Source organism: Carassius gibelio, chromosome A24 (genome assembly GCF_023724105.1).
Source record: "Carassius gibelio isolate Cgi1373 ecotype wild population from Czech Republic chromosome A24, carGib1.2-hapl.c, whole genome shotgun sequence".
Lineage (NCBI taxonomy): Eukaryota > Metazoa > Chordata > Actinopteri > Cypriniformes > Cyprinidae > Carassius > Carassius gibelio.
In genome coordinates this window covers 12,753,330-12,772,081 of record NC_068394.1, presented here as the reverse complement: position 1 = coordinate 12,772,081, position 18,752 = coordinate 12,753,330, and the positions used below count along the sequence as shown (strand labels likewise).

General features: G+C 36.3%; 1 protein-coding gene and 1 long non-coding RNA gene across 4 annotated transcripts in view; both read left to right on the top strand.

Moving 5' to 3' along the window:
* The first annotated feature begins 1,321 nt into the window (after positions 1–1,321).
* LOC127946049 (double-stranded RNA-binding protein Staufen homolog 2) overlaps positions 1,322–18,752 on the top strand; it is a 118,882-nt gene continuing 101,451 nt past the window's right edge. For all 3 annotated transcript variants that reach the window (XM_052542335.1, XM_052542333.1, XM_052542332.1), the window contains exons 1-5: positions 1,322–1,480; positions 5,072–5,279; positions 6,488–6,618; positions 6,762–6,921; positions 8,823–8,958. In XM_052542335.1, coding sequence (XP_052398295.1) covers positions 5,081–5,279; positions 6,488–6,618; positions 6,762–6,921; positions 8,823–8,958 — 626 coding nt within the window. In that variant the 5' untranslated portion in view covers positions 1,322–1,480; positions 5,072–5,080. The remainder of the gene's footprint in view (positions 1,481–5,071; positions 5,280–6,487; positions 6,619–6,761; positions 6,922–8,822; positions 8,959–18,752) is intronic.
* The window catches only part of LOC127946053 (uncharacterized), a 137,435-nt gene continuing 122,609 nt past the window's right edge, over positions 3,927–18,752 (top strand). The window contains exon 1 of the long non-coding RNA XR_008151007.1: positions 3,927–3,989. This is a non-coding gene — a long non-coding RNA (uncharacterized LOC127946053). The remainder of the gene's footprint in view (positions 3,990–18,752) is intronic.

The window sequence follows — 18,752 nt, the reverse complement described above, 5'->3', positions numbered from 1 at the left end:
TCATTTTTAGTTTCATCTGATCATAAAAGCCAGTCCAATTTGAAGTTCCAGTCGTGTCTGTTAAATTAATATGCTTTAGTTTGTTTTTGAATGTGCTAGGAGAATTTTTCTTGAAACCCTCCCAAACAACATGTGATGATGTAGGTTCTGTTTGACAATTTTTTTTAAGGTTTTCTGACTCCGAGACTCAGCTATTTTCTGCAGTTCTCCAGCTGTAGTCTTTAGCCACTCAACTCTCCTCCTCACAGTGCATTAGGACGATACACACATCCACTTCCAGACAATTTCGTAAAATTTTATGTTGATTGGAAATTCTTAATTATTGCCCTGATTGTGGAAATAGGAATTTGTCAGCTATAACTATTTACTTAAAGCCACTTCACTAATTTGTGAAGCTCAATCATCTTTTGCTGCACATCAGATATATTCTTTGGTTTTTCTCATTGTGATGGATGATTAAGGGAATTTGGGCTTTGTTTTCCCTCCTCTTTATATTTTTGTGAAACAGAAAGCCATGGCTGGATAATTTCACGTTCATAATCACCCTGGAGTGCTCAAAATTTTGAATATGAATGGGAATATACTTCAGAAATATTGTACTCAAAAGAATTTAGGGGTGCCAATAATTGTGTCCAATTAGTATTTGAGAAAAACTTTTATTTCATAATGATATTTCCCCCCATTTTAAATTCATATTTTCCAATGAAGGGATACATTTTTGTGATTTTTAAAAAATAAAATTACAAAAGGATTAACAATGCAGATGAATTTTCACAGCCTTTGATCATATTTACCAAGGGTGCCGATATTTTTGGCCATGACTATATATATATATATATATATATATATATATATATATATATATATATATATATATATATATATATATATATATATATATATATATATATATATATATATATATATATATATATATATATATAATGCATTAGATATTTAATATCCATTGTGTATTATAGGCTGTGTATACTGTGTTAATATCATAGACTGTATAAAAACATGTATGTATACATTAAGTAATAATCAGTTTTATAATCATATCGCATATTACATGTAATAAACATATATTTATTACCAGAGTATGGACTCTGTACATGAATAATACATGTAAAAGTGTGTTAAATACGTTTTAAAAAGTCATGTAGTGTGGTATTTAAATGTATAGTGCATGAATTCATCCCTAGTCGGCATCAGGAAGCCGGACTGTACCATCTGCGCGACAGAGGAGGGGCGCAGTCTTTTTGCCATCCTCAAAGAACTAAGTACAAAATTGACTAAAACTATAGTAAATGTAAATATAAAAACATTAAATTCACAAAGCAGTGCTGTGCCGTCGTCCAAGTGGGCTGTTTTTGAAAAGGCACACGTTGTTCAAATGTTGGTTTGGTCCTGGTACCATCAGTTCTCTTTAGTGTTTGCCAATGTTGGAGGTGTAACTGGGGTCTGGCCCTGGACGAAGGTAAACAATTATTATTAAATGCGTTGTGGTTTGAAATAGCGATGAATTCAGGATTGCAGCTAAAACCGCGCTCTGTCGTTTGGGTTGTTTGGTGGCAGCACAGGCAGTGTGCATCGGTGAGATGTGAGGGCTATTTAGTCGTTCAGCCATGATGTCTGCAGATTCCCAGCTGAGTTCAGACCGGTGGCCTGTGTGTGCGCTGCTGGAGAGGAAGGTTGTGTTTCAAAACCCCGTGTAGGGTTCGAGACACAGTCCTAGCCAGGTTGAGTTGAATGTTTAAGCGACTATAATATCTCCCAGCAACGAGTCTTGATAATCATCAGATCTCAGAAAATGACACCATCAGTGAGTGCATAGACAGAGAGAAAACTGGGAAGAGAGTGACCTCACTTTCGAGAGTCAGGTTTACAAAGACAGCTGTCTTCTCATCCACAGCACTAACAATCTCCACGATGCATCCTAGTGGTCCAGTGTCAGTCAGGCTTGATGCTGACTTGCTTCCAGTCCATCATTTGTCACACTGGGTTTAAGGATTAATGTCATGCATTTGCATTTGATGCTTTTATAGTGTGGAGATGTACAGGAATCATGCAAATATCAGATGATTTTAAAAGGGTAAATGCCAGGTCTGGAAAACCCAAGGAAGCAATAAAAATCTTAATGATTGTTGTACAAATTTATATTGTATATTTATGTTTTATGTTTAACTACTGGAAAACATAAAGACTGAAGTTTTCCTTTAGGCATCTCTAAAGTGTTATATTAGCCGATACATTCAGTTGGTTTTTAACATCCTTAACCTGTAACTATGAAGACTGGTAAAGACATTAAATTTCATAGTTCAAAATTTTCTGTATTATATTCTCATTATATTGGATGCCAGTTGGCAAACAGTGACATGAACATATATAAAGTCAAACAAGAACGCATTAAATCATTTTATTAATAAACAGTAACATTTGCCTAATTGTCACTGGATTAAGAGCTAATGGTATATTCTTCACATTTCTCACAAATATAGCAGAGTTATTTTAGTACTATTTATGTAATATTGAAGCATTTATGAATTTAATTGGCTTGTATTTTTATTTTAGTAAAATGACAAATAGCTTTATATATATATATATATATATATATATATATATATATATATATATATATATATATATATATATATATATACAGTGGGGATCGAAAGTTTGGGCACCCTTTGAAGGTTCTGTGAAAATGCAAGTAATTTTACAAAAAATAAGAGAGATCATACTAAATGCATTTTATATTTTATTTAGTACTGTAAGAGTAAGATATTGTACATAAAAGATATTAACATTTAGTCCACAAGACAAAATAAATGCTGAAATTATTAAAATAACCCCACTCAAAAGTTTGGGAACCCTTGATTCTCAGTACTGTGTTCTGTTACCTGATGATCCTCGACTGTCTTTCTGTTTTGTGATGGTTGTGCATGAGTCCCTTGTTTGTTCTGAACAGTTAAACTGAGCAGCGTTCTTCAGAAAAATCTTTAAGGTCCTGCAGATTCTTCAGTTTTCGAGCATCTTTGCATATTTGAACCCTTTCAAGCAGTGACTTTATGATTTTGAGATACATCTTATCACACTGAGGACATTTGAGGGACTCAAAAAAAACTATTTAAAAAGATTCAGACATTCACTGATGCTCCAGAAGGAAACAAGATGCATTAAGAGCTGGGGGGTGAAAACTTTTGAACACGATGAAGATGGCCAAATTTTTCTTATTTTGTTGAAATATAATTTTTTTCCATTTAGTTCTGCCCTTCGTAAGCAACAGAAGATACTTGTATGTTTCCCGGTACACAAATTAAGTACAATTTACCTTGATCTTCAAATTCCAAAAGTTTTCACCCCCCAGCTCTTAATGCATCTTGTTTCCTTCTGGAGCATCAGTGAATGTTTGAATCTTTTTAAATAGTTGTGTTTGAGTGCCTCAAATGTCCTCTGTGTGAAAAGATGTATCTCAAAATTATACAGTCACTGCTGGAAAGGGTTTAAATATGCAAAGATGCTGGAAAACTGAAGAATCTGCAGGACCTTAAAGATTTTTCTGAAGAACGCTGCTCAGTTTAACTGTTCAGAACAAACAAGGGACTCATGCACAACCATCACAAAACAGAAAGACATTCGAGGATCATCAGGTAACAGCTCACAGTATTAAGAACCAAGGGTTCCCAAACTTTTGAGTGGGGTTATTTTAATAATTTCAGCAATTTTTTTGTCATGTGGACTAATTGTTTATATCTTTTATTTACAATATCTTACTCAGGACAGTACTAAATAAAATATAAAATGAATTTAGTATGATCTCTCTTATTTTTTGAAAATTACTCATATTTTGGGGAAGTCGTGGCCTAATGGTTAGAGGGTCGGACTCCCAATCGAAGGGTTGTGAGTTCTAGTCTCGGGCCGGACGGAATTGTAGGTGGGGGGAGTGCATGATCAGCTCTCTCTTCACCTTCAATACCACGACTTAGGTGCCCTTGAGCAAGGCATTGAACCCCCAACTGCTCCCCGGGTGCCGCAGCATAAATGGCTGCCCACTGCTCCGGGTGTGTGCTCACAGTGTGTGTGTGTGTTCACTGCTCTGTGTGTGTGCATTTTGAATGCGTTAAAAGCAGAGCACAAATTCTGAGTATGGGTCACTATACTTGGCTGAATGTCACCTCACTTCACTTTCACTTTATTATTTTCACAGATTCTGCAAGGGGTGCCCAAACTTTCGATCCCCACTGTATATGTGCGTGTATATATATATATATATATTTTTTTTTTTTTTTATTTCTGTTTAACTTTCACTTGTCACTTCAACTTTTTTTAAACTTAATTTTTTTTTCAGTTAAAGTAAAATTATTTTACATTTTTAAAACCTATTTTATTTCAGTTTCTTCAGTTTTAGGTAACACTTTACAATAAACTTCCAGTAGTTAATCTCAGTAAATATATTAACTAACGTGAACAAACATTAAACAATACATTTATTACAGTATTTGTTCATTAGTTGATGGAAATAGCCAATTCACAGTGCATTAACTAATGTTAACAATAATTAATAGCTAATGCATTTGTAAATGTTGAAACTAACATGAACTAAGATGAATAAATGTTGTAAAAATCTTGTTCATGCTTAGTTCGTGTTAAAGTAGCTAACAAATGTTTAATAATAAACCTTATTGTACTGTTAACCAGTTTTATTTAAATAACAATTTTAGTAGTTGTTTTAGATTTAGTTTTTTTTTGGTTGTATCCAATTGAAGTGCTTGTTGAGAATACACTTCAATGTTATGAAAGTAATGCAGTCTTTCACAGCAGTCTTTGACATTTTTAAACATAATACTGGTGTTATTATCGCCTGTTAACTTTGAGTTAAAATTGCTACATGATTGTCTGTTTTAAAAATAGTGTGCTTGGCCTTTCAGTTTGGAATAGCTTCAGGGCCTTGATCATGTCTGTCCTGTAATGAAGTGGAAAGGACGTTTTTCATGTAAACTACTAAACTACAGTCTAAATATTGACGTTGAGAAAGATTGTTTCGTGCTAAATCATGTTGTTTGAACAGCGATAGAGCATGGCTCAAGTGAAAGTGCAGACATCAGCCCCCTTGTCTGGACCTGGCCTGACCGCCGTTGCGCCCGCTGTGGCCATGCCCAGCCCAGGAGCTCTGGGTCTGCAGCCCACCATCAATGGCACAGTGCCAGCCACAACGCCCACCTGCCCCAGCCCTGCCTCTGGCTTTGTGGACTCCACTGTACCAGCCAGCCCGTCAGGTACCGGGACGCTGCATACAGCCAGAACCATTTGTTACTAAGCAAATTATGTTTGGGGGAAAACAGTGTATATTGTATTATGTCACAGGGATTCTGTTTTCCACTTAATCTAAACAAATTAAATCGAATAACCTAGTGGAAACATCCGATTATAATATGCATCAGTCATAATGGTTAACATTTATTAGTCAGTTCAGTGGAATGACATTTGTTTAGATTTATTTTTAATATGTTAAAATGGCAAAATGAACTCTTATTATTACAGTGGGCCCAAAGCATTTGGACCATTATTTATTTATTTATTTTTTTTACATTTGATTCGTTAGATAGCAAAATATGAAACCAGGTGCCATTATTTGAAGGATAGATGGCACACACACAGTTTTCAAGCAACACTTTTCACGAAAAGATGTTTGTTTGGTTTTAAATGGTTACATTTATATAAACTAGCATCTTGGTTCTCTTATGGTTTCCAAGGTTGCATTTATTTGATCAAAAAAAAAAAAAAACACATTTAAATTATCAGTTTTCTGTTAATGTATTTTAAAATGTAATTTATACCTGTGATGCAAAGCTGAATTTTCAGCATCATTACTCCAGTCTTCAGTGTCACATGATCCTTCAGAAATCATGCTAATATGCCGATTTGGTGCTCAAGAAACATTTATTATTATTCTTACTGAAAATAATTGTTTCATGTTTTTAGTGGAAACTGTCAAACATTTTTTTTTTTCGAATAGACACTTCAAAAGAACAGCTTTTCAAAAGGAAAAAATGAAGATTCTGTCATCATTTACTCACCCTCCACTTTCTTTCTTCCGTTGAACACAAAAGCAGAGATTCTAAAGAATGTTGGTAAACTAACAGTTGACGGTAGCCATTTTTTTTCATATTATGGAAGTCAGTGCATATATTATCAACTAGTTTACAAAGTTCTTTAGAATCTCTTCTTTTGTGCCAAACAGAAGCAAAAGCTCATACAGCTTGAGTTAAATGATGACAGAATTTTCATTTGCCTTAATGCATCTTTGCTGAATAAAAAAATATGAATTTCTTGATAAATAGAACTCACTAACAACAATCTTTTTAATAGTGGTGTACCTGTGTCATGTGCTGTATATATCTCTTTTGGAACAGTAATACTGTGAAAAACCTGACATGCTTTTGTTCATTCTTGCTTGTGTTGAAGCTGTATCTATTTCTGACAGGCCCTCCTCAAGAAAACATGGCAAACCCTAAAGAGAAAACTCCCATGTGTTTGGTGAATGAGTTAGCCCGTTTCAACAGGATTCAACCTCAATACAAGTTGCTGAATGAGAACGGGCCAGCACATGCTAAGGTACTGTTAACGAGGATCTGTGATAAAGGCTGGTGTATTGATTGATTACAAATTTATTGGAAAATCCATTCTATATGTAACTTCATGATACATGAATTAGCTTTGCACTTCCTAAAAGCTCTCCTGCTGGATTGTGTGTGCAGATCTTCACGGTGCAGCTGTGCTTGGGGAACCAGGTATGGGAGTCAGAAGGCAGCAGCATCAAAAAGGCTCAGCACTCCGCAGCTACCAAGGCCCTGACAGAGAGCGTCCTCCCCCGGCCGCTGCCTCGCTCACCTAAAGCCGACTGCAACAGCAACCCAGGTACCAACTTATTTATAGGATCTGGTTTTGGCAAGTTAGTTTCATTTGTAATATTTTCCCTATAAACCAGTATAAAATTTCAGATTATAATGCCTAATAGCTGCTAGGCTATAATTAGGGCCCTATGAAATCCATTTTATTTTTTCACAAATTCCTTTTTATTTTTTTCAGTTAAAATTTTTCTGGATTCTGTTTTTTTTCCGTTTTCATTTTTCTCGACTCTTTTTTTTAATGGTTGAATTACATTTTATTAATCAAAAAGCATGTCTAATTAATTAAAGTCAGGAAACCTCTACATTTTCACATCAGTTTATTAAAAGTTTAACAAAAATGACGTGTTTAGGGCCCTATGAAATGTTTTATTTTTTCTTCACCCTATGTTTTATTGTTCTGTGTTTTAGCATGTCTAATTATTTAAACTTATTTTATTCTTTTTTTCTTTTCTTACAGTAGCCTTTTTTTCCCCTTCAGAAATCCTGTTGTGTTTTAAAATTGTTCTAGTTATCAAATGAGGGCATAAAACATTAATTTATCTTTTAATTACTGAAAATTCAGCAAACATAATTTTTTGGTAAACAAAGGGGATTTACTATTAAAATTAAAATATGTTGTGTGACTTTTACTTAAAAATATTGTTTGTTTCTTTTTAGTTGTAGTAGACTATGTACATTCTGCTAAACAATAGTAATACATTTCTGGCAAATACTTGTCTTTAAATTAAACTGGACGTTTATTTTGTCAGGTTGCCTTTACAGTTTTGTGTATGAAATAAGACGCTAGTTTTACTCAAATCAAACGGTCAGATGCTCATGAAGTTACTCTCAAAACAGTTCTGGAGATGTTCCTCATGAGTTTACTTCCTCGTGTAGAGAGACCGCAGACGCTGAAATCACCACGAGCGTCACGCGTGCTTGCATAGCCCCTTTCACACTGCACGTTGGACCCGGCATATTGCCAGAACATTGTCGGGTCACCTTCTGTATGAAAGCAACCACGTCCCGGGATTGATTCCCACATTAAACCCGGGTCGGGGACCTAGTAACATTTCCGGATTCAACCCGGGACGAGCGCTGTGTGAACAAAAGCAAGATCTAATTCCGTGTAGAAGTGATGACGTGCGTTATTGCGCAACTCTTTTACCGGCTGTTTTGAAGGAAGATCAACGTTCGCGATGAAAAAATATTTGCAAACTGTAATGAAGCAGAGATCAGTTATTCCTCACTTTCCGCGCTGACGCCGAGATCGTTTGCTTGCTTCAGTTAAAGTATAACGTGCCTAGCGTTTTCGACTCGTACATTAGACGTCACGCCCTGATGTCACGTGTCGTTACAGGACCTTTACGGGTTGTGTCTGAAAGCACGCACATATCCCGGGTCATCACTGGCAGTGTGAAAGTGCAAAATCTAGTGACCCGGGAACGATTGCCGGAACACTTTACCCCTGTATTTGCCGGAATGATAGTGTGAAAGGGGCTTATGTGTAATAGACGAAACCGCGCTTCTGCTCCATTCTTTCATCAGAGACATGCAGAACATGCAGGATTCATATTTTAATTGACTTTTCCAGCTTACTATTCACAGATACTAGTCCATATCGTGATTTGAGTTAAATGTAATGACCTACTTTTTATTAATTCATTCAAAATCTGACAAATTCCGTGACATTCCGCGTTAAACTGTGAATTGCATTTTTATGACTGGATTCCACGATTCTGTCCGCGTTTTCTGCATCGCGCAAATCATAGGGACCTATACAAGCAAGCTTAATGGTTATATGCCAGGTTGACATGAAACACAAGACGACTTCTAAGTCAAAATACACCCTCAATTTTTTTGTTTTTCCAAGTGGACTGTTCTATGAAGTCGGGGGGAGTCCCTGATACATTGATCTCCTTTTGGCAGGCAGCATCACTCCTACAGTGGAGTTGAATGGCTTGGCCATGAAGCGAGGGGAGCCAGCCATCTACAGACCCCTGGACCCCAAACCCATTCCCAACTACAGAGCCAATTACAACTTTAGAGGAATGTTCAACCAGAGGTACGTCCTTCAGCCTGTGGATATGTGATTTTCTTAGGACCCCGACTTTCCTGTCTTTGAAGCACTGAAAGTGCTGAAAGTTGTTATAATGATTCTTTAAACTACATTCTACAGTAGTATGGTTCTGGTAGATGTATTATTTGCCTTTGCTGCCACCTAGTGGTGTCATACTGGAGTTTTATCAAACATACTCAGATTAACTGTCTGGTTTTAGAGATTGACCCCTGTATTTAACATTTTAATGATGAAGATGTCCTATCTGTGATTTTGTACTTAGCTTTGATTGTTTATCAAGAGGACAACCTATAGGAACTTAAAGAGCTCTCTACCTTTAGGTGGCAGTATTGCTCTATTTTTTCCTCAGCCCTTGTGACTTTGCTTCCCCATGTTTCACATCAAGAGGTAACCCAGCACACTAACAGAAATGTAAAAGTAAACACAATGAAATGGATTAATATTCCCATGCGGTTGGACGATGCTGTGATGTGTTCAGATCCCTCTGCTTTCTTTTGAAAAAAAAAAAACTGACTTGACTTCATATTTTGAGTGTTTGGTTTCTAAATGTCTTTTTTGTATTCTAATGGTTTATGCTCTTGATGGCCAATAATTTACAGCACATATTGTGGTTGTCATGGATTGCAAGCGAACTCGCGTTTAATTATGCAGCCTGGGTTGTTTTTTGTAGTACCTTTCATAGTTTTGCTCATAGTTTTTGAAGATGAAGGCATGCCACATGATAGCATCTGTCCCATTTGAATTATGCGATAAATCACTATACTTTCATATATGTCTAGGATTTGAGCTCTGCATCTAAAACCTCTGATTTATATTCCTGCAAACTTTGAATCGCTATTTGTTAGTCAGGTTTATTCCGGCTAAACCGGTGAGGATGAAAAGAATCATGCCAACACTGATGTGTTCATCGGTTAAAAGAAACGAACAGCGAGAAGCAGAGTCGACGCTAATCGGAAAACTACATTACATTCCAGCAAGCACATTACACCTTAATCCAGCTGTCATTTGAAGCTTTTATTTAGACGTTTGCTTTCGATTGAAGCTCAATGGACACTGTGAGAACAAAGATGAGGTGAGAAACCCGAGTCTTGTAATGCTAAGATCTCAACCTGATATCAAAAAGCGGCCTGCGTGTAAGTCATTTAGTGGGAAAAATGTATACATGTTTCTCCGCTGCACATCTAGAATTTCTATGATGTAGTCTTTGAAATAGTAATACAACAAGGAGCCAAAGTAAATCGGATCCTCTGAGCGATTACATCATTTTGGTGTGAAGCCTGACCGGAGACCACCATGGGGGACTGTTGTAGATATTAAGGGTGTTGCATATGAATTACACCTTTAAGTCTTTTGCCCTCTCCTCATTCAACACAGATCCTCTCAGATGTGCTAAAGGCCTTGTAGAATTCATTAATTAAAGCTCTCTAATTTATGGTTTTAGTAAAATATCGATGTTGTGTCTGTACTGTTCATTATGGTGAAGAATAATGGCATGGCTGCAGTGGGTTCAAGGATTATGTGATTTAGAGCATTGACAGATTTATGTGAATATGCATGCTTTAATCAGAAAAGGTATTGATTAGCAAAAAACTATTTTGATTTATGCAGTGGTACTTAAAGGGGTAGTTCATTAATTCCAAAAATGAAAATTCTGTCATCATTTACTCGCCCTCATGTCGTTCCAAACCTGTATGAGTTGCTTTCTTATGATGAACATAAAAGAAAACGATGACAGGATTTTCATTTTGGGGTGGACTGTCCCTTTAAAGGTGTCATATCATGAGGAATCTTTTAAGATGAGTTCTGAAAGTTTAGAGAAAGCTTGATTTATGCTTCCGTAGACAGATGCATGTTTTTATATACACCAGGAATTGACAGGCCGAGGTAATAAAGAGGATGTGGCATAGATGGTATTATTCCTAAATACCTAAATATCGTAAAATGTGAGCCAAACATTGTGCTTTTCTTAGCTTGGTGTAGCACCTACAGCTCTGCATATTGCTCTTAAGGATCCCAGTGTTAGAAACAAGTGACAAACGTTTATTTTCAATGTTGTTCTGGTCATGAAAACTAAATGAAAGCTTTTTGTTTTGTTTACTAAAACAAGTGTGTGTGTGTGGGGGGGGGGGGGTATTTTGTGTTAAAGAAATATATTAGAATACATAAAAAAATTTGCTTTTCCTACTTAAGTCACTATAAATGTTTAATATTAGCAATAATTCGTAAAATGTCATGTAAATGCTCCATTCCAAATAATATTGTGCTGGTCTGCTTTTTGCATATTCAGACTTAAAAAAAAATTTTTATTTTGAATTTTTTTTTTTTGATTTTTGCTTTATCTTTACCAACAGCATTATCTCAGGCTTTTTTTTTTTTTTTTACACTTTTAAATCATTCTGATATGCTGATTTGGTACTCAATATATATTTTGTTATGTCTGCTGAAAGCTGTTGTGCTTCTTAGTTGTTGTTGTTGTTGTTTTTTTTTAGTGTTTTTTTTTTAGATGATCTTTGAATAGAAAGTTCAAAATAACAGCATTTATTTGGAATCTAAATATCGGGGTAACATTATAAATGTTTTTATTGTCACTTTTGATCAATTTAATCTATCCTTGCTGTGTAATTTCTTAAGGAAACTTATAGACCCCAAACTTTTGAATTTTATATCCTTGGACTTGGAGATGAAGACTTCAGCTTGTTTATGAATGATGTAAACATTATTTACATACTCTCATTACACTCCTGGCTAACTGGCTTTTAGATATATCAACTCGCAGTCCATATCTTCTTTCAGTCCATTGAGACTGCAGTGGTGCAGAACAAAAGCATCTTTTCCGACAACCAAATCATGTACCCAAGAGTACTTATTATCCCAGCTTATTTAGACTAAGACCAAATCTGCACTCTCATCCTAACTCAGCTTATCCAATCATGTGACAATTGAGCTGCAGTCAGGTAGCATCACACAATTACCTCATCCATCCAGGCCTTTGCTCTTTGTGACTAACATCAGGCTTTGTGTTCCTAACAACATCCTGTGTTCATCTTCTTTGGGGAGTGCCTGCATTCTTTCAGAGTCGAAATTTGGATGGGTCTTTTCCGGGACGACCTCACCTTCTCTCATTTGGGCACGGCAGTAAGGATGCGTCGCTGCTCAACTGTAACAATAATGAAGATAATTGCTGCCGAGCCTCTCCAGTGATATTTCCTGGTCTGATATTGAGCTGTGGCTGACAAGACTGGAAGCTCAGAGGAAGAGAGTTTGCTAGGCGAGCGGCATGGAGTGGAGGTGGACATATGTCACTGTCTGGGCCAAATCAGCACCTTGGTTTGTTTTGATTGCAATAAAGATAACGTGGCTCTGGGGTACGGTTGGCTCAATACCAGATTTTGCCTTGATTCTGGTATAGCAGTATCCATACTAAATATATAACTGCATACAAACAAATGGTAGGTAAATAATTACCCCTTAATATTGTATGATATTTATTTAAATATTATCGCAAGGTGTGTGTCTGAGCAACCTTTTTTCTTTCTTCCATGTTCTTAGATGGCTTTTTTTATGGGTATGAGTAATTTGAGATACTCCAAAATTTTGGCAACTGAAAATACATTTTTGGATTCAGTCAGAAAATGTTGAGGTTCATTAAAGCTGCGGTAGGGAACTTTTGACGCTCTAGCGGTTAATAAACAGAACTGCTTGCGTCTTGCGGAAGAACATCGTAGCCGGAACTACTTCTCTCTGTTTATGTCTATGAAGAATCACAAAGGTACTGGGTTACTCCGCCGCGGTATCCCCAAAGCAATCTAAAATAGTCTGAATATAAACACTTATTATAGTTGCACCCTAGTTATTCAGGACAAGCTAAAAACACGGTTTGGAAAATGAATTCATGGTGTACTCGCTTATTATATAAATTTTTCTACATTTTGAACACAAACAAAGTTACGGACCGCAGCTCTGATTGGTTGTTTCTTACCGGGAGCAATGGATTTCTGCAAATGGCAATAGGACCACTGGGAGGAGCCAGAGGAACTTGATTTTTTTCACAGTATATCTGTCTCATATTCTACTGTCAGGACATAATGACAGGTTTAACAAATATGTAAAAAATATATTTTTACAAAAGTTACCTACTGCAGCTTTAACTATGAATTAAAATAGAAACATAATTATATAACAAAATATGGCTTATGTGCAATTTAATGTATACAACAGTTTTTATTTGAGTGTTGATTTTTAAATAAAGTTGATCAATTAATTGGGTATTTAATAATCTGTATTTTCATTTGCGGTTTACAGCTAAATAAAAACTGTAATTTCAGTTTCAGTGTTTCTGTATAGAAGTAATTTCGGTGCATTGTTAATCGTAATAAAAATCTGATTAATTTTCGGAATCATCACAGTTTTCATTCTCAAATCACGCATTGCATTTTAACACCCTTTATGTTTCAATTCAAACGGACTGAACTGTGCAGTTACTGTATATTTTTGACAGGGTTTGAAATTTGCTAAACTTTAAAAATGTTATTTTTTTCTACTATGTACCAGACAACCCTAGACGAAGAGCAGAGATAGAGAGAAATTAATATCATTTTGAGACCTCTTTCTTGCTCTTGATGCTTTGTCTGTCAGTATGATCCTGGTCTGGACAACTAAAAGTTGTTTCATTTTTAACCGGGTGCTTTTCTTAGCTCGTTTCTGGCACCTGCTTATTCTTTTTGAGATTCTCTGAGGGTACTGGGAAATCAAATGATGATTTATGTTTGTGGCATGGTTAATAAAATGGTGAAAGGATGGTGCTTTTCTCTCAGCACCTAATCCCTCAACCATGAGCAACCACTCTTTTAGAATACATTGTCTAGTCAGTACACTATCTTTCCTGCTTTCAGTATTTCATTGTTTATCATCAAAATGAAATTTTGGTGAAGGGGAAATCTTTGCTTACTGGAATTGATTTATCTTTCCTGTAACATTTGAGTCATATTTTAGGAATGATGTCCGTCACTGTCAGGCATGCTGAAGATAAAGCAGGTGACCATGACTAGTGTTAAGACATAAATGGACTCTTGTGTCCAAAATAGAGCTCTGCATTATGAAATCTGCAGACGAAACCTTCAGGCCTCCCAGGAATTCATGAAACACTGAGAAAACATTTAGGTATCATTTTAAACACCCTTCACCAAAGAGTGTTTTGAGAATTACTGTTTGCATTTATCCATTGAACACTTATTTAGTTTGACAGTTAAGCCATTCAAGCCAGACACATGCTGTTAACCCTCAATGCAAAGGTCTTGCCATATGGCAACGTTTCCCTTTTCTGCACTTTCTCACTGTTCAGAAATAAAAGTGCTTCATGTTTTGCAATACATAAAGTCATTCATAAATAACTATTAAAACTGACAGCAATGCATATTTACAGTACCTTTTGAATTCCTGAATCTTTTAAATAAACATAATACTTACCGTTGCACTTATCTGTACATAGTAAATGCAGTTATTTTTCAGTGGTTGGGGGTGCGCCCAAAGCTTGAATCTGTCTTCAGAAATGCACGGAAACAAATAACGTTTTCTAACAGTTGCCTGTTACATTACAGAACATAAACTTTCACTTACCATGTAAACAGAGTAAGTAGGAGAGATGACTGTGGACGATGGCAAGTGATTTGTAGATTCAGATCACCACTGACAAAACATCTAATCTTGTAAAATGTGTTGTAAGTAGTGCTGCTCCATAGTATAAGAGTGCGTGCGATCACGAATCTCGCAAGTCAGTGTGAAACTAAAAAAGGATCATGCACACGTCAAGTCCACTTTATTTAAATAACGCTTTAAACAAAAAAGATTGTGTCAATGCAACTGAACAACATTACTTAGGAAAGCAGTGTGTCAAAATGCAAAATGACAGTTCATCATTGAATTCAGTGATGTCATCTCTGTTCAGTTTAAATAGTATCTGTGCAATAATTTGCAATCAAGTCAACGATATCGCTGTAGACGAAATGACCCCAACTAAGCAAGCCAGAGGCAAGGAACCAAATCTCCATCAGTGACAGAATGAAGAAAAAACCTTGGGAGAAACCAGGCTCAGTATGGGGTCCAGTTCTCCTCTGACCAGACAAAACCAGTAGTTCCAGGGGTCGTCCATCGGCAATGGCTGATAGACATGAATAGCTAGATGAGCCGCAGAGACAGATCCCCTGTAAAGTCTTATCAAACATCTACTTGATGACACTTTCTTAAAGACTTGGCCAGCAACAGCACTGAACTTCCAATTCATTTCTGTATGATGTCACATTAATAATAATTTAGTCATTTCACACCTAAGTATTCATTAATCAGTGGCCAGGATTGTAATCTTATAAAGGCCTACCAAACATGACTTTGGGGAATCCATTAAGCATTCCAGCAATATGATGTCTGCATCCAGACGTACATCCACGAGGCTGCCAGAATTGAATAAAAGTGGTGTTATTAGGGTGCTGGACTTCCTCTCATAAGCAGCTGCCAGAATAATCACTTATTTACCCAATATCAGTATCAAATGCAGAAATGACCCTGGCCCTGCTTCTGTTTGAGGCCTTGAGGCTGGAAATTGTGTCAACAGAACAAACTGGCAGTAACTCATAAAGCAAAGGTTTATGTGCAGCTCTTAGTTTACTGCAGAACGGTTCACGATTCTTCAACTTTCATTTTAATTTAATGCACTTTTAATACCTAACGGATCACAATTTTGTTCACTTAGGACTTATGCTTTTAATGAAGAGCAAAATGTTTGGCTGTTGTGAGTCGTTGCCAAGACGTTGCGAAAAATAACACGTTAAAATTATTTATGCATTTAATGCACTTGTCCCTCCCCAGACCTATGTGGATCATCTGCCATTTCATACAGTCGATTGATGACTAATATGAGGCAGGCCAACAACTTACATTTACATTTATTCATTTTATCCAAAGCGACTTATAATTGCTATATATGTCAGAAGTCGCACGCCTCTAGAGCAACTAGGGGTTAAATTTCTTGCTCAGGGACACATTGGTGTCTCACAGTGGATTCGAACCCGGGTCTCTCACACCAAAGGCATGTGTCTTATCCACTGCACCAACACCACCTTTAACTTAACTTAACTTAACTTAACTTAACTTAACTTAACTTAACTTAACCCTAATAATAATTTATATCCATAAAATTCAAGATTGAAATTTTGTCTCAAATTTACATCACATAGTTAAGAAATATCACACGGGCTAATGGTTAGAGAGTCGGACTCCCAATCGAAAGGTTGTGAGTTCGAGTCCCGGGCCGGTAGGAATTGTGGGTGGGGGGAGTGAATGTAAAGTTCTCTCTCCACCTTCAATACCACGACTTAGGTGCCCTTGAGCAAGGCATCGAACCCCCAACTGCTCCCTGGGTGCCGCAGCATAAATGGCTGCCCACTGCTCTGTGTGTGTGCACTTCGGATGGGTTAAATGCAGAGCACGAATTCTGAGTATGGGTCACCATACTTGGCTGAATGTCACGTCACTTATACAAAAGTTCATTAAGAAGTTAATATTCTGTTATTTTAGACACAATGTTGACCGTTTTGCTCAGTTTTGCCAACCAAAATATACAGACATATCAGAACTTTTCATCCCCGAGCAACATTAACTTCTTAATCCACGTTTTGAACGAATTTGGTGAACCATTTGGCGCGTTGAATCATTGGCCCTAGTCGCGTTGGATTTGAAGTGGCGCTGCACAGAGCGATCGGTGTATGTCATCGTGTATGAGTCGTCTGCTCTCTTGCGGTACTTTGATGTCACACATCTGTCGGTCTGATGGTGATGAACCGCTTCAAGTTGAACAAGCAAATGATTCAATGAACCATTCATAAAGAACCTTTTACTTCACTCCTAAATGAATCAGCCATTTGAACGAATCAAGGGAATGAATAAATGACTCGATGACTTAATCATTAAGACATTTACCACCACCTACTGGCAGTTTTAGTTTATTATTTAGAGTATCACTTCATTAAAGAAATTATTTCATATTTTCATAGTAATAATAGTTCATCAAACCAAAAATAAAAATTCTGTCATCATTTACTCACATGGTCCAAAAGAGTATATGTAATACATTTGACCATTTTAAATAATTCTTGCTTAACCTACTTTTTTGTAATCTCTGTTTGACGCTTTGCACAACAATGACTTTAAATGATCTTTTCAGAGTTATTTCTCCAAATTTTATGTGCAAATAATGAGATTAGTTAATCACAACATCATGTTATTAATTAGATTAAAAATTGTAATCGCATACCAGCCCTAGTATTTATTTATTTTGCTGTTTTTATTATCTGGCTGGGGAAATAAGTGTTTAAATAGATGTTTAAAAATAAAAACCTGAATGGGGGCATTACAATATTTAAAATGTACAATGTGAAAAATGAATGTTAATTTTGAGATTCAAGGTTTAAGAGTGTTATTAAATTCTTAGTATTTTTAAATAAGCATAATTGATATGTTACCAGTGTCATTTACATATTCTTTATATACAGTTTTAATTAACATTTTGAGTTTGATTTTATCTTTATGTTTTCTAAGTATTTTTTTATTATTTTTTATAAATATTACAAGTCAGGTTTATTATTCATTATTTAATATATATAAATATTTTTTTATTTATTTAAGTTTTAGTTTTCATTTGTTTCCAGTTCACCTAGGCAACATATGTAATTTTTGCGATCTAATTTTATTATTGAATTTAATTTCAGCTTTATTTCCATTTGATTGATTGCATCTCAGTTTCTTAGCATGTTTGCAGTCATCTACAACCCAGCTGCAGAGCTGCTCCATGTAATGGATCTCCCGGGTCAAATGAGGTCTTTCTGTGTGAGCTGGAGCGGTGTCAGGCTAGCTCATTGTTCTGGAGGTCTCATGGTCAGCCCAGCTGTTGTGGTCCAGCCTCATACTTGTGGTTTGTTAGTATGAATCACTCCAAAACTCACATTCATATCAGAAGGCTGGGCCAGCAACTCCTTCTTAGATTCAACAGTTCCTTTTCCGCTGTTATCTCGTTCCGTTCCGAGGGGCGTCAGAGCAAATGATTTCCTCTAAATGATGAGGTGTGGGGTGTTTGTTGGAAATGTGTGTTTTGGAGGACTCTGCTGCGGCCCTCCCTGTTGTTGCTCAAGTCATGGGCCTCCCTTCACACAGAGGAGGAGCTGTTATGAAAATGCTTTTTTTTTTTTTTTTTTTTTTGATGGTGGCATTGTTTTGTTTGGGGTGAGTCATTAATGCTTTGAGGCTTACAGTCAGAGGACAGCTGCTTGTCTTTGAGTCATACAGCGTATTTCTCTTCTGTTTGGATCCAGGTGCTTACATAGCCACACAGGTGTGTCTCCCATGGGATCTGTCCTTCTGTATGTTTTGATCTCTCATGGTAAACATTCAACCTGTATACAGTAAAGCAATTATTGTGAAACCATTAACTTCAATAAAATAAACATTATAGTACTATAAATTAAAAATCAATGAGCCGTTGGCTTTTAAAATAAAATGTGGATTATATTTTGAATTAAAAAAAATAATATATATATACACACACACACACACACAAGGCTGTTGCTGCCTATAGGCAGAGCAGGCAATTTCAAAGGGCCCCAAGCTTTGAGGCAGGGCCTCCATAACCATAACACACTTAAGTTGAATCGTCAGTTAAACCAATTAATGTTGCTGTTTCAAAGCGGGTACGCAAAGAAGTACAGCTCTTAAAGCTGCGGTAGGGAACTTTT